At 45.0% G+C, this 14230-nt stretch overlaps 1 protein-coding gene across 2 annotated transcripts in view; it reads left to right on the top strand.

Annotated features, from left to right (window-relative positions):
• Positions 1–9389, top strand: part of kif23 (kinesin family member 23) — a 10440-nt gene extending 1051 nt beyond the window's left edge. Inside the window, exons 4-23 of one of the 2 annotated variants that reach the window (XM_055155760.1) lie at positions 269–374; positions 1085–1221; positions 1292–1404; positions 2255–2425; positions 2497–2541; positions 2892–3004; positions 4227–4348; positions 4612–4714; positions 4963–5042; positions 5886–6005; positions 6639–6804; positions 7189–7356; positions 7424–7590; positions 7674–7847; positions 7955–8164; positions 8236–8469; positions 8535–8623; positions 8703–8781; positions 8850–8920; positions 8989–9389. In XM_055155760.1, coding sequence (XP_055011735.1) covers positions 269–374; positions 1085–1221; positions 1292–1404; positions 2255–2425; positions 2497–2541; positions 2892–3004; positions 4227–4348; positions 4612–4714; positions 4963–5042; positions 5886–6005; positions 6639–6804; positions 7189–7356; positions 7424–7590; positions 7674–7847; positions 7955–8164; positions 8236–8469; positions 8535–8623; positions 8703–8781; positions 8850–8920; positions 8989–9004 — 2484 coding nt within the window. In that variant the 3' untranslated portion in view covers positions 9005–9389. The remainder of the gene's footprint in view (positions 1–268; positions 375–1084; positions 1222–1291; positions 1405–2254; positions 2426–2496; positions 2542–2891; positions 3005–4226; positions 4349–4611; positions 4715–4962; positions 5043–5885; positions 6006–6638; positions 6805–7188; positions 7357–7423; positions 7591–7673; positions 7848–7954; positions 8165–8235; positions 8470–8534; positions 8624–8702; positions 8782–8849; positions 8921–8988) is intronic. The other variant, XM_020925482.2, reaches the window with a different exon arrangement.
• Positions 9390–14230: the final 4841 nt, after the last annotated feature.

The following is a 14230-nucleotide window of genomic DNA, read 5'->3' as shown; positions in this document are numbered from 1 at the left end:
AAGAGTAGATTTACCGGAAAGAAAAAAAAAAAAAAGGGATACAGGAACATATCGCCGTGTAATCCATTTATTTCAACAAAGTAACTGTAATCCAATTCCCACTCACTGAAACAGTAACTGTAACTGAATACAGTTACTCATAATTTGTACTCTGATTACATAACTCGGGTACATGTAATCTGTTACTCCCCAACACTGAATATATATATAATAATAACAATAATTTAATTAAGCAAATAAAATGAATCTGTCTTGTCTTGTTTTTCAGACTCAGTATTCGTTTAAACGAGTGTTTGGAGTGTCTGTGTCTCAGAAGGAGCTTTTCGAGTGTGTGGCCAAACCTCTGGTGGACGACCTGATCAGTGGGAAAAATGGTACAAACTCCTCAGAGACTTGAGCTGGAGCTGATTACACCAGTGTTTTTAAAATGAACTTTAAACATGACACGTTTCGCCACATGGTTCAATCAGAGGACTGAACACTTTCACGTTTGAGGAGCCTTAAAGCAGAAGTTTGGACTCGAGTCAGACTTGAGTCACTGTTTTTAGGACTTGAGACTTGACTTGATAAAATGGACTAAGACTTGGGACTCGACTCGGACTTGAAGGTCTGTGACTTAGAATTCAGATTTAAAAGTGCTTTTTTTTCTGTTCTGATCGTAAAGATTCACACTAAGATCTTGTCAAGACGTTTAAAAAGGAAAAAATAACTAAATTAAATTCTACAACTCTTATAAACTCGATAAATACTCATGTACAAATATATGATTTTTTTAAAGTACAATTTATCTATAAAATTTGTATAAATTTCAAAAATCTAAGCTGTAATTGGTACTTTGATTTAAAGACTTGAAATGACTTGAAGCTCAAAGCAGACGACTTGGACTCGACTTGGACTTGAGGTCAAAGACTTGAGACTTGTAAAACAAAGACTTGGTCCCAGCTCTGTCTTAAAGTAAAAATGAGATTGAAATGACGTTTGTTTTTGTTTTTTATCACTGATTAAAGAAGGAAACATGAGCTTGTGTGACCAGAGTGACCTGAGCCTCTGTCAGACTCTCACTGACCTGTTCTCTCCGGCTCAGGTCTCCTCTTCACGTACGGAGTCACCGGCAGCGGGAAAACCTTCACGATGACGGGCTCTCCGGGGCTCGGGGGTTTACTGCCTCGCTCCCTGGACATGATTTTTAACAGTGTCGGACCTTATCAGGCTAAAAGATTTGTACGTAAATATAAAACCGTTTGAGTTACAGATTTTATTTGCATCGTTTAAAGACTTTTCTCTTCTGTAGGTTTTTAAAAGTGATGAGAAAAATGGGATGGAGGTTCAGACTGAAGTGGACGCTTTATTGGAGCGACAAAAACGAGACAATTCTCTGAACACGGCGAAACCGTCGAGCTCCAGGTGAGTCAGAGTTTAGAGTAGTGACCTTCATTCGATGAAATGTTCTTAATCGATCGTTGGAAGAATTAACGATCGATTATCGATTAATCATGAACGTTTTTATATTAAAATGTTCATCATTATTATTACTATCTGCACTAATCTGCATCAATAAATTCAACTTTACGACATATAAACATAACGACTCTAGATCCACATCAGCTGTTTGACATTATAATGTGTTTAATTCAGTTTTGTTCAAATCTCACAGAAACAAAACTTAAAACCACATCACTAATTTACATAAACTAAGTGAAGATAAAACTCCAGCTCTTGTGTCGCTGATGTGGTTCAACTTGTGTTGGATTAAAAGACATGACTCAGGTGAATACAGGTCAGTGTGACCAGATTTGTGTTTGTCAAAACCAGGACAGCGTACGGGGGGAGGGGGGCGGGGCCTCGTCATCCACATTGAGCGACTCTCACCTGGAAAAACTTTTTCCCACTGGACACAGAAACATATGTGCTGCTTTATCCACTGTGCACATGGACTCACACTTGTCCCAACGCAACGGAAAGTGTGGAATTTCTTCTACAAATCCTGGTTAAATCCACATTTGTGCTTCGGTTCGTTACAGACTGACCCACTGTTTGTGTGTCGCTCCTTCTGATGCAGAGACACATGTACACACCTGTTTGGTCACGACACACACACACATACATTCAGTTTGTCCATTAAAATGAACGGAATCCATGAAATTCTTAATGATCAATTATCGATTAATCATGCCCATCCCCAGTTTAGAGAACAGTTCAGCGGCGTTTGGGTTTTACAAGTAAATAATAAAAGTGTGTGTTTGTTTGTTTGTAGACAGAAGACTGACCCTGAAATCGCAGACATGATAAAACAGGACGAGGTTTACAAAGTGGACGCGGTGGATGAGGACAGCTCCTACGGCGTTTTTGTCTCCTACATCGAGATCTACAACAACTACATCTACGACCTCCTGGAAGACTCGTCCGAAGACCCCATCAAACCGAAGTACGTCTGAAAAAGAATGAAACGATGAACTGTGACTAAACAGATAAAAGACCGAGCTCTTCTCTTCCCAGGTGGAATGCTGGAGGCACACCTGTGCGCCCCAACAATGACTTCATGTACGTGGCCTGTGGCTCCTCTAGTGGGCTTCACCTGTAGAACACTTTAGAACGAGAGTCAGATCAGTGTCACCCACTCGCCTCCAGCCGCGCGTTTGTGCAAAAACTCACCGAGCCTTTAATCCACATCTAAAGCTTTTTAACTGAACCCCCCCCCCCCTCCCCCCGCTGTGTCCTGACGCACGACTCAACTACGGCCACGACACCGACACGACACCACAGGACACACCACCACCAACACCTGCTCCTGCTTCTGCCGTTTTCAGACGCTCCTTTTAGCTTCGTAGTCCGATCTGTCACTTACTTTTCTTCTTTGTGTTGCGTGTTTTTAAAAATCTTTTCCTCTGCAGACCTCCGCAGTCGAAGCTCCTGAGAGAAGACTTCAACCACAACATGTACGTGTCGGGGTGCGTGGAGATGGAGGTGAAGTCGGCGGAGGAGGCTTTTCAGGTGTTCTGGAAAGGTACAGACTCTAGACTTTAGAATATTCTCTCCTTTACACTTTTACAGAGTCTGAACTTAAATCTCGGCAGTGACTGTGCTGATGATGGGTTGATCTGACCTGACATTGTGGACCTCCAGGTCGACTCTGGTCTGGACATGACTTTGTGTAATCTTCTCTCTGAGCAGTTCACTCATGATAAAAACAAAATACTGCAGATATAATAAAACGGAACAGTTGTGGCTCAATATCTCCAACCTTTTTTCTCCAGTGAGACAATTTACAAAACAAAAATGCCAGAGAGCTGCTTATTTCAGCAAACACAAAAAAAACTAGTAAATATGAGACCCATGGTGATAAACTATTTTCCATTTATCAGTGCACAAAGTTTAAGCATCAAAATAATGGATTTACAACGGCAATGAATCAAATTTGATTTATTATCCACAATTCATAGAACTCAGGAATCTGTTGGTGAGATATTCAGATTTTATTTATTTATTATTTATTTATTTGGGTCACAGGTATATTTTGACATTCATTCACAGTCATATTTAACACACACAGACTGAAAAGGTGCAGGCTGAAGCTTAAACTTATTCTGCCTTTACCCTTTATTCCTTTGTCAGAGCTTCATCTTGACACCAGTTCATCTTCATAAAAACAGCAGGAGGAAACAAACAAATCAGTAACAGAACAACAAAGTTCTACAGCACAAACTTAGTCTCATATTTCATGTTTCTGTCCAGAGTGAAACATTTAAACTTCTTTATAAAGTGAAAGAGTTTGGTGCACAGTTTGAGGTTTTCTGTACATTTGTTCCACAGCTCCAGCCCTTTAACACATTTACAACATTTCATAATGTTTGTTCTGATTTTCTTTTTAATAAACATGTCCGTGCCTCTGAGCTCAGATCGGCTCTTTTGGATTTTGAACATGTTCTGTAATGATTTTGACAGGAGATTGTTGTTTACTTTGAACATTATTTTCAGAGTATAAAGGTCGACTAAATCATAAAATTTCAGCGTTTGAAGGTTTATAAATAATGCGTTGGTTGGTTCGTTATAAGTTGATAATGTGATGGAGGCGTCGAGCTCCTGAGCCACAGGTTCCTGTGTTTTTAAACCTGCAGTGCACTGATGTATGGACTAGATCCTCACCTGGAGCAGGACTGATTATAGTTCACACACGTTTCTCATTTGGACTCGTGAGAATCTCGTGTAAACTCTTGTCTGTGCTGTAGGTCAGAAGAGGAGGAAAGTGGCGAACACTCGTCTGAACCGTGAGTCCAGTCGCTCCCACAGCGTCTTCATCATCAAACTGGCCCAGGCTCCGCTCGACGCCGACGGAGACAACATCCTACAGGTCAGAGGGACTGAACAGGATATTACAGCAGGATCATCTTTGTTCTGCTCTTTCCACCTCCCCACACGATAAATATGTTGATCAAAGACTCTGGACCAGATTCTCTTTTATATTTTAAGTGTGTTGTGATATCGAAGCCCTGATGACGTTTCATATTTGCAAACTTTCTCCTGAGTCCTGTTCAGGATCTGCTCTTGTTCATGTGGATCCTGGTGATAAATAAGAGTCAAAATAATAATGTGATTGTTTTTCTCCGTGTTCAGGATAAGACTCAGGTGGTTTTGAGTCAGCTGTGCCTGGTGGACCTGGCGGGCAGCGAGAGAAGCACGAGGACGGGGGCGGAGGGCACACGCATCAGAGAAGCAGGTCACTCACTTTTCTGTTCAAGTTTATTTATATTAAAACACATTTAAAACAAGTTCAGCTTCACATAAAAGTCGACAAAAACCAAACCAGCTCCACACAGATAAACACAGAAAACATCTGACAACTGGAAGAAGATGAAAAGAACCTGACTCGTTTGTACTAAACACAGGGAGAAGAGTTTTCAGTCTTAAACTCTCACATTTGTTTTAATCTCACTCAAACTCAAACCCGACTGTGTCTCTCCTCAGGAAACATCAACCAGTCTCTGCTGACGCTCCGCACCTGCATCGAGGTCCTGAGAGAAAACCAGCTCTGTGGGACGAATAAAGTACGAACTGTGCACGGATTTACAGATTTACACGTTTTAATCCAGATTTATTCTGTAAAATGGACTTTTCACAACTTTGAACCAAGTTACAGTTTCACCTCAACATTTATTCACCTGAGGCTCTTTGTGCACCGAGTCATGTTTGAGGAATTTAATCTCTTATTTTAAAGACGCCGTTACATGCCCACTGTGACGGCCCTGTCTGGTCTGGTCTGGTCCTGGTCCTGGGGCCCTGGTCTGGTCTGGTCTGGTCTGGTCTGGTCTGGTTTTGGTCCTGGTCTGGTCCTGGTCTGGTCCTGGTCTGGTCCTGGTCTGGTCCTGGTCTGGTCCTGGTCTGGCCCTGGTCTGGCCCTGGTCTGGCCCTGGCCCTGGTCTGGCCCTGGTCCTGGTCTGGTCCCACTGGACACCAGTTTTTCTTTCTCAGTTTTGTTTCTTTATGAAGTCGTTTTAGATCAGTATTGAGATTTAAAGGGACAGTTTGGAATTTTGGACATAGGACTTCATTTCCTCATGGTCCAGAGTGTTGGAGACGTGTGGAGACACTTTTTAAAATATTCCATCCAGTCCTTATATGTGCAGAGGTCACTGCAAGTCAATGGCCACTGTTGTTCTGCCACTAAAAACAAAACACCACCGCACCATGTCTGTGTCGATAGGACCTCTTTTCCTTTTTACTTCTAAATTTATTTTATGTCCAAAATTCCAAACTGTCCCTTTTAAAAAGTCTCGATTAGAACAGAACAATCCCGAGGGTCAGAGGTCAGAGGTCAGACACACAGAAGCACCTCAGGGCGGGTTAAATGTTGAACCAAATGAACTAATGAGTTTTTGCTTTTGTTGTAGATGGTTCCTTACAGAGACTCTAAAGTCACTCATCTGTTCAAGAATTACTTTGACGGAGAAGGAAAAGTCAAGATGATCGTCTGCGTCAACCCGAAAGCCGACGACTACGAAGAGACGCTGGTAAAACAAACAAAACACCAAACTCTCACTGTGGATCCAGAGTGATGCAGAATGGAGCTGTTTCCATGGCAACAAAGCAAAACAAAATCTGTTCAATTGTAAAAAGTCAAGAAATTGGCACCAGTGAAAAGGAAATTAAAACACAAGAATCACTGAACCTTTTTGTCTCCTGCGGCTCCAACGAATGAATCATGTCAGAGTCTCTGCTGGACTCGCGTCCTCACGGTCGTGTGATTTGGGTCGATTTTATTGTAATGAACAGAATCTTCACATTTTGGTTTTGGTGTTTTTGTGATGTGTTTTTTTTGTTTTTGTTTTTTTTTGGTCACCTGCTCCCGTCTCGTCTTCATCACTAATTTAAATAAGAAAAAAGAATCTTTTACACTGCACACATCATTGTATATAAACATTTTCACACACTGGTCCTTTACTGGAGTATTTACTGGAGTATTTACTGGAGTATTTACTGGAGTATTTACTGGAGTATTTACTGGAGTATTTACTGGAGTATTTACTGGAGTATTTACTGGAGTATTTACTGGACGATGACTCAGTTCTGTTGTTTGTGTGTGTGTGTGTGTGTGTCCTCGTGTGTGTGTGTGTGTCCCCGCGTCGTCGTCGTCCTTCGTGCAGTTGGTGATGCGGTTTGCAGAAATGACTCAGGAGGTGGAGGTGGCGCGGCCCGTGGACCGACCCATCTGCGGCTTCACCCCCGGACGACGAAACCGAAACGCCGCGTTTAAAGAAGAACTGACGCGCAGACTGGAGGAGCGCGGAGGACCTGTGGACGCACACACGGGTGAAGATGATTAGATCTGCTCTCGTCAAAATAATGAAGCTTTAAAGATGCACTGTGTAACTTTACTGAGTGGACTCTGCCAGATTTAATTTGTCTGGAATGTTCCACATAAATCATTTTAAATTGATCTATAACCTTTTTTCTATTGGCTGTAGTTTTATTACTAAAAACATTCTGAGCGTGGAGTCGCCTCTCCATAGATCTGACCTGTAACCTGCCCTGGTGCAGTCACCTGTTTGTCTCCATGGAGACGTGTAAATTAAATAAAGTTAATTCCGTACAGAAGAACATATCTGAGAATCTCTGTCGTACAAGAGGCTGCAGATCCTCCACTCCAGAAGTTCACGTCTGAGTTTCCACATGTTTGAATCTGTCGTTCCACAGACTTGTCTTCAGTCCTGGGCGCGATGGGCACCGTGCCCCCCCTGCCCCCTCTGCCCGCCTGTGTCCTCACCGACCCTCACGATGACTCCACCCTCCCCAGACTCATCGAGGCTCTGCAGAACCGACAGAGGCTCAGACAGAACATGCTGGAGCAGTTCCACCAAGCAGGTCTTTACAGATCCTGGAGACTCTGGTGTTAGTGAAGAAACAGGTTTGATTCTTTTGTCTGTTTCAGCTGGAGCTCTGAAGTCTGTGCTGCACGACTGGGACAACAAACGCTCCTCCAGAGACGACCACATCCACCAACAAAACGCCAAACTGCAGGAGAAGGAGCGAGTCATAGAGAGTCAGAGAGCAGAGATCGAACGTCTGGAGAAGAAGACAAAGACACAAGAGCACAAGGTCAGACTTCTCCAAGTTTAACTCTGACCTACAGTTTAGACAAAACTCTTCAGATGTGACTGAAGCCTTCACTGTGTCTGCAGATCGACATCCTGCAGAAAACCACTCAGGTGTACGAGGTGGATAAGAGGTCCCTGCAGCAGGAGCTGGAGACCAGAGAACAACGTCTGAACAGAGAACTGACAGAGAAGAGACGCATGGAGCAGAGGCTGCAGGGAGCCATGTCCGACACGCAGCACAAGTGGGAGAAGGAGTGTGTGAGTCCTGCTCAAACGTCTGAAAGATCATCATAAATACACCGCACACGTGTGTTTTCTGACGCTGTTGTGTTGTTGTGGTGTTGTTGTGGTGTTGTTTTGTTCAGATGAGGCGGGTGAACGCCATGCAGCTGGAGATGCAGAACAAACTGTGGGTCAAAGACGAGAAGCTGAAGCAGCTGAAGGCCATCGTCACAGAGAGTAAGACGCCCGGGCGCCCGGAGCCTCCGCCCCGACAGACGCCCTCCAAAAGACCCTCCAGAGAAGAGAAGAGAGGCCAACCCGCCAAGAGATCCGCCTCACCGTCGCCCCTGCCTGTGCGTGCGCGGTACTGCAGCCTCCCGTCTGTCGGGTTTATGTTTAATAAAGTTTTTGTTTTTGTGAGCAGACGGCGGCTCCGGTGCGGCCGCTGCACAGACGCTCGCGCTCGGCCGGAGGAGAGAAGTGGGTGGACCATAAACCCTCTTCAAACCTGGACCTGGGCACCGTCCTGCAGCCCGTCATCCCCAACGCCATCCAGGTGTCTGCGCCCAACGAAAAGGCTCTGGCCAAGTGCGACCGCTACGTCCTCACTCACCAGGAGGTGGCGTCAGACGGAGAGATCCAGACCAAACTCATCAAGGTCTGTGACCACAAACAAGACCAGTTTATCTCCCGAGTGAAACTAACGAGCTGCTTCATCCTCAGGGGGAGGTGATGAAGACGAGGGGAGGAGGACAGGCCGTTCACTTCACCGACATCGAGACTCTGAGGCAGGAGCTGACGTCGGCGCCCAGGTCCAGACCAGATCCTCCACTGATCCACTGACCACAAAACATCAAACTGTGTCTGACATTTCCTCTTTTCCCTTTTCAGTCGCAAGAGGAAGTCGTCTGAAGGAGCCGCTGCCCCCAAACAACAGTCGGACGGATCCTGGACCGACGTGGAGACCAGAGTACGACCGAGAACACGAACACGAACACGAAACCTGCCCGTCACTCACAACTCACCTTCTGTTCACAGTGCGCCGTGTCTGTGGAGATGAGAGTCGGGTCGAACCTGGGCCCTGGGTTCGAGCATCACGCCGTCACCAAGTATTTTACTCTTTTTATCTTTTATCTGAGAATCGGCTTCAGTTTCACTCACACTGTTTCTGTTCCAGGCGCAGGAAGCCCTGAAGCCCCTGGTCTCGCCCCAGGTCTCGCCCCAGGTCTCGCCCCAGGTCTCGCCCCAGGTCTCGCCCCTGGTCTCGCCCCTGGTCTCGCCCCTGGTCTCGCCCCTGGTCTCGCCCCTGGTCTCGCCCGGCGCCGCTGTGAGCTTTAGTGCAATAATCCCGACTGTTTTTATTATTTAGCCACTTTCATATTTAAAACTTTCTCTTTTATATAAAACACATTTTACAGATTTATGCAAATGTAAATACGACAAAACCAAAGACGTGTAAAATATTTTAAATCTGTTTTAGTGGATCAGGTTAAAGTTACTGCACATCGTAAAAAAAAAGTCTTTTGCTGTTTAATCATGTTTGGCACTGATTATATTTTTCTATATTCTGCACATAAAACAGTTTGGTAAAAAAGAAGTTTTCATTTCATTTGTTTTAAGTCTTTATAGTTTTTCTTCCTCTTGAAAGGCTCGTGTGATGCTGATTTTTCCTCCTCACATTTTGTTTCTTTCACATGTTTAGGCTGAGTTCTTCTCTCACACTGAAAACACTCTGTTCCACCTTGTGATGTCATCGTGTGGTGATACAGGAGGTGCTCCACTGTGTTTTTAAACTCCACACACTTCACTAGAATCACCTGGAACATTTCTGTCCTGGAGTTTTGATCTCGACTGAACTAAAGAGAAAAGGAGCTGTTCACTTGATGACATCACCAGGTGGAGCAGAGCGTCTGGGGGTCTGGAGATGTAACAGACTCATAATGGGCAAGTTTGAATTACTTTATTTGTAAAGCACAGTTCAGAGACAAAGTGTTTTACAGAATAAGAAAAACGTAAGTAGTTTATCTGGAGAAAGTCATTTTTTCTTCCACAAACTGATGTGGACGAAGAAAAAAAAAACACAACTCCAGCTCTGAGTGACAGAACAAACAACAGAACATCAGAACATTAGAACATTAGAACAGGACTTGATGTTCACACAGAGAGTCACCAGGGGGCAGCAGAGGCCTTCAGGTCATTTCTGCGCGTATCGTTCACACTCACGTGCCTCTTGCCCCGCCCCCTGAGAGGAAACAGCCAATAGGAAACGACCTGTTCATGGATCTAGAATAAAAACATGTATTTATATTTTATTATACTTTAATTCTACACACACACACACACACACACACACACACAGAGGAGAGAGACACACAGGAGCACAACATTTTGGAACAGTCTGTCACTATCAATAAGAGAAACTCCAACTCTTGCCACCTTCAAGTCCTACTTAAAAGAGAAGAAAAACCAGACTTGTGGGCACTTTTAGTTTAGATTTGTTACTTGTTTTTGCTTTGTTTAAATTTGTGGTGTTTCCTGCCGAGGGACGACAGACGGAAATGTTCAGTCTTGTATAATCTGGCATATTTACACTGCAGTGTTGTAGATGTTCATTAATATGCACTGTCCCTATTCAATAAACACTTGAGCCTCCGTCACTTCCTCAGGACAGATTCTTTCTGTTTCTGTCTGCAACATTAAAACTCAAAAACCACACAAAACTGTTCAGTCGTGTTCTAACTCTGTTCCCTCGTCACACTCAGAAGAAAGAGTCACTCAAACAAACACAACTCCAGCTCTGAGTGTGTGAAATCTGCACAAGTCCAAACGCTCTGTTCCACCTTTACAGTCGAGACGGTCACGACTGAGATGACAATGTGTTTGTGTGTGTGCGTGCGTTTGTGTGTGTGTTTGTTTCCTGGTCGGTAAAATAACAGCGACTCTTCTTTACTCTGTGTTTTTAGTCTCTGTGTTTGTCGACCTTTGCTCCATCACCAAATCTTCAACCAACAAACTCCACAAAAGATAAACATTCTTCATGAACAATTTCTCCACAACATCAAGAGAAGAAAGAACAAAACTTAAAGGAAACAACAAGTCACATTAGTCACACAACAAACTCAACTCATGTTCTGCTCCTGGAGACGAGAATTTAAACGTCACAAATCTATTTGTAACATTAACAGTAGAACGAGTCTGAGTGAACAAGTTTCTTCTGTTTTGTTCAGGATCAGAACATGAGGTGAGTTTGTTTTGTGAATAATGTGACTCGTTGTTTCCTTTAAAGGGATAGTTCAGGTTTTTTGACATGAATCTGTGTGTCGTCCCCGTCAGCAGTGTCACATCCACACTGACTTTACCTCCGACAGCGTCCGGTGAGTCCAGATCCTGGCCGGTTTTGGTGCTGAGGAAAGTAGTTCGGCAAGTTGTCTGGGGACAGAATAATAAAGAGTTTTTCTTCTCAAAACGTGTTAAAAAGAGTGACACATTTGCACCACAAAACCTCCGTCCTCTAAAAAGTCAGACCTCATAATCACTTGGCACTATTTTCTCTCCGTTCGTATCACTGCGCCGCCGCCAGGTGACAGCCGAGCCTGTTTACTGCTCGGAATATTCGCCTCTTCTCTCTCTCTGCCTAATCTCGGTATTGGTATATTCGAGTTCAAAAAGATCTCCCATTGGCTCTGTGCTAAAATCAGTTTCTTCATCATCGGTGTCGTAGTCAGACATGTTGTTGCTGACATTCTGAGCAGTTAAAGGTTGTATGGAGGATTTTTTTTTTTCAGTTTCAAATTGTCAATGAAAGTTTAAAATACCATTACAGAGCTGCAGCAGCTTTGTAATTATGATGACCAAAAAAAAGAATGAAAATCTATGAACTGTGGACTTAGTGAGGCCAGACAAACATCAGCCAATAGAAAACAAGGTTGCCTCATTTTCTAATGGCTGTTAGGTTGTCAGTCAAACTCTTTACATTTCTAGGGTAACTATGCAGCGGTTCTTAGAGGCTTTTTCTACTTGTAGCTTCCTCGCAGTTCGCACAGTTTGTTGCGATGCCGGATGAGAATCCACGACCAGTTCTCCACAAAAGAAAGTCCGTTTTTGAGGTCGATGAAAGAAGAAGAGAAGGAGAAAAGGAGCGAAGACAAACTGAGGTGATTCTTGGAGATTCCTTTCAGCGATTGCGCGACTGAAGCAGACAAAGGGTCTAAAAACTGAGGTGTCGGTCTCCAAATGATTTCTAGAGGAAAAGGCCTGTCGCTGTATTTCTCTTTCCTTAAAAAATCCTCTATACAACCTTTAACAAAGTGAAACAGGCTCGGCTGTCACCTGGCGGCGGCGCAGTGATACGAACGGAGAGAAAATAGTGCCAAGTGATTATGAGGTCTGACTTTTTAGAGGACGGAGGTTTTGTGGTGCAAATGTGTCACTCTTTTTAACACATGTTTTGAGAAGAAAAACTCTTTATTATTCTGTCCCCAGAACAACTTGCCGAACTACTTTCCTCAGCACCAAAACCGGCCAGGATCTGGACTCACCGGACGCTGTCGGAGGTGAAGTCAGTGTGGATGTGACACTGCTGACGGGGACGACACACAGATTCATGTCAAAAAACCTGAACTATCCCTTTAAGTTTTCACACATTTTGACACAGAAAAAAAAAACATTAACCAGAAGTTCCACAACCCAAAAGAGCGAAACTTCAGCTGTTCTGAAAACGATTTATAAGGCAGAATTATAAAAATGTAAATGTACAATAAAATAGAAAAAAAGTCATTAAAAATCAAGACAAGAAAGTCTCCAGAATCATTTGGATCATGTCAGATTTGCTCTCGACTGAACAAAAGAGAAAAAGGAGCTGAGAACTTGAAAACTTCCACTTCATGACATCACAAGGTGGAACAGAGCGTTTGGAGTTTTGCAGATGTAACAGACTCAAAATAAAGATTTACTCAAACAAACACAAGTCCAGGTCTGAGTGTGACCGGGAACAGAAGAACATCAGAACAGAAGAACATCAGAACAGAAGAACATCAGAACAGAAGAACATCAGAACAGAAGAACATCAGAACAGAAGAACATCAGAACATGGTTTAAATCTCTCAGACTCAGGTTTATGAACTGTAGAACCTTTTATTGGTTTGAGATCTGACCTCATCTTCATCTCATCTTCATCTCGTCTTCGTCTCGTCGTCTCGTCTCGTCTCGTCTTCGTCTCGTCTTCGTCTCGTCTCGTCTTCGTCTCGTCTCGTCTCGTCTTCGTCTCGTCGTCTCGTCTCGTCTCGTCTTCGTCTTCGTCTCGTCTCGTCTTCGTCTCGTCTTCGTCTCGTCCTCGTCTCGTCTTCGTCTCGTCTTCGTCTCTCGTCTCGTCTTCGTCTCGTCTCGTCTTGTCTCGTCTTTGTCTCCTCCTCGTCTCGTCCTCCTGATGTTCTGACCCGCAGCAGCAGCTCCGGTCCCCCCTCCCCTCGTCCCCTCGTCCTCCTCGTCCCCTCGTCCCTGTCCCCTCGTCCCCTCGTCCCCCTCCCCCTCGTCCCCCTCGTCCCCCTCCCCTCGTCCCCCTCGTCCCCCTCGTCCCCCTCGTCCCCTCGTCCCCTCGTCCCCTCGTCCCTCGTCCCCCTCCCCCTCGTCCCCTCGTCCCCCTCGTCCTCCTCGTCCTCCTCGTCCTCCCGGAGTCTGTGATCTTCACCGGATCATCAACACGGCGTCACTAACAGGAGGTGCTCCGTCAGCTCGCCGATGTGCTGACGGCGGCAGAAACCCCGGAGCCTAATGTCCCGCTTCAGCTTCGGCTCCGTAATGGCCCCTGTTAATGAACACTAACGAGCTGTGGGAGGGCATCTGGCACGATCCACACTCAGACTGTTGCTCCTCCACCGAATCAGCACTAATGCCTCCACAGCTCTGATTAAAAACACATCAGCGCTACGTCTTTATCTGCTCCTGACTCCTCACGGCTCCTCACGGCTCTTTATCTGCTCCTCAACTCTTCACAGCTCCTCATGGCTCCTTATCTGCTCCTCACTGCTCCTCATGGCTCTTTATCTGCTCCTCAACTCCTCACGGCTCCTCACAGCTCCTTATCTGCTCCTCACGGCTCCTCACGGCTCCTCACAGCTCCTCACAGGTCCTCACGGCTCTTTATCTGCTCCTCAACTCTTCACGGCTCCTCACAGCTCCTTATCTGCTCCTCACGGCTCCTCGTGGCTCTTTATCTGCTTCTCATGGCTCTTTATCTGCTCCTCAACTCCTCACGGCTCCTTATCTGCTCCTCACAGCTCCTCACGGCTCCTCACGGCTCCTCATGGCTCCTCATGGCTCCTCAACTCCTCACGGCTCCTCACGGCTCTGCGACTGAGCAACTCGAGTCAGGTCCAGGTCCAGGTCAGGTCCAGGTCAGGTCAGGTCAGGTTCAGGTCCAG

This window comes from Boleophthalmus pectinirostris, unplaced genomic scaffold (genome assembly GCF_026225935.1).
Source record: "Boleophthalmus pectinirostris isolate CB_2022bp ecotype Guang Dong unplaced genomic scaffold, ASM2622593v1 HiC_scaffold_2, whole genome shotgun sequence".
In the NCBI taxonomy this organism is placed as follows: Eukaryota; Metazoa; Chordata; class Actinopteri; order Gobiiformes; family Gobiidae; genus Boleophthalmus; species Boleophthalmus pectinirostris.
Note: the sequence above shows the minus strand (reverse complement) of the source record. Positions and strands in the feature narration are given on the sequence as shown.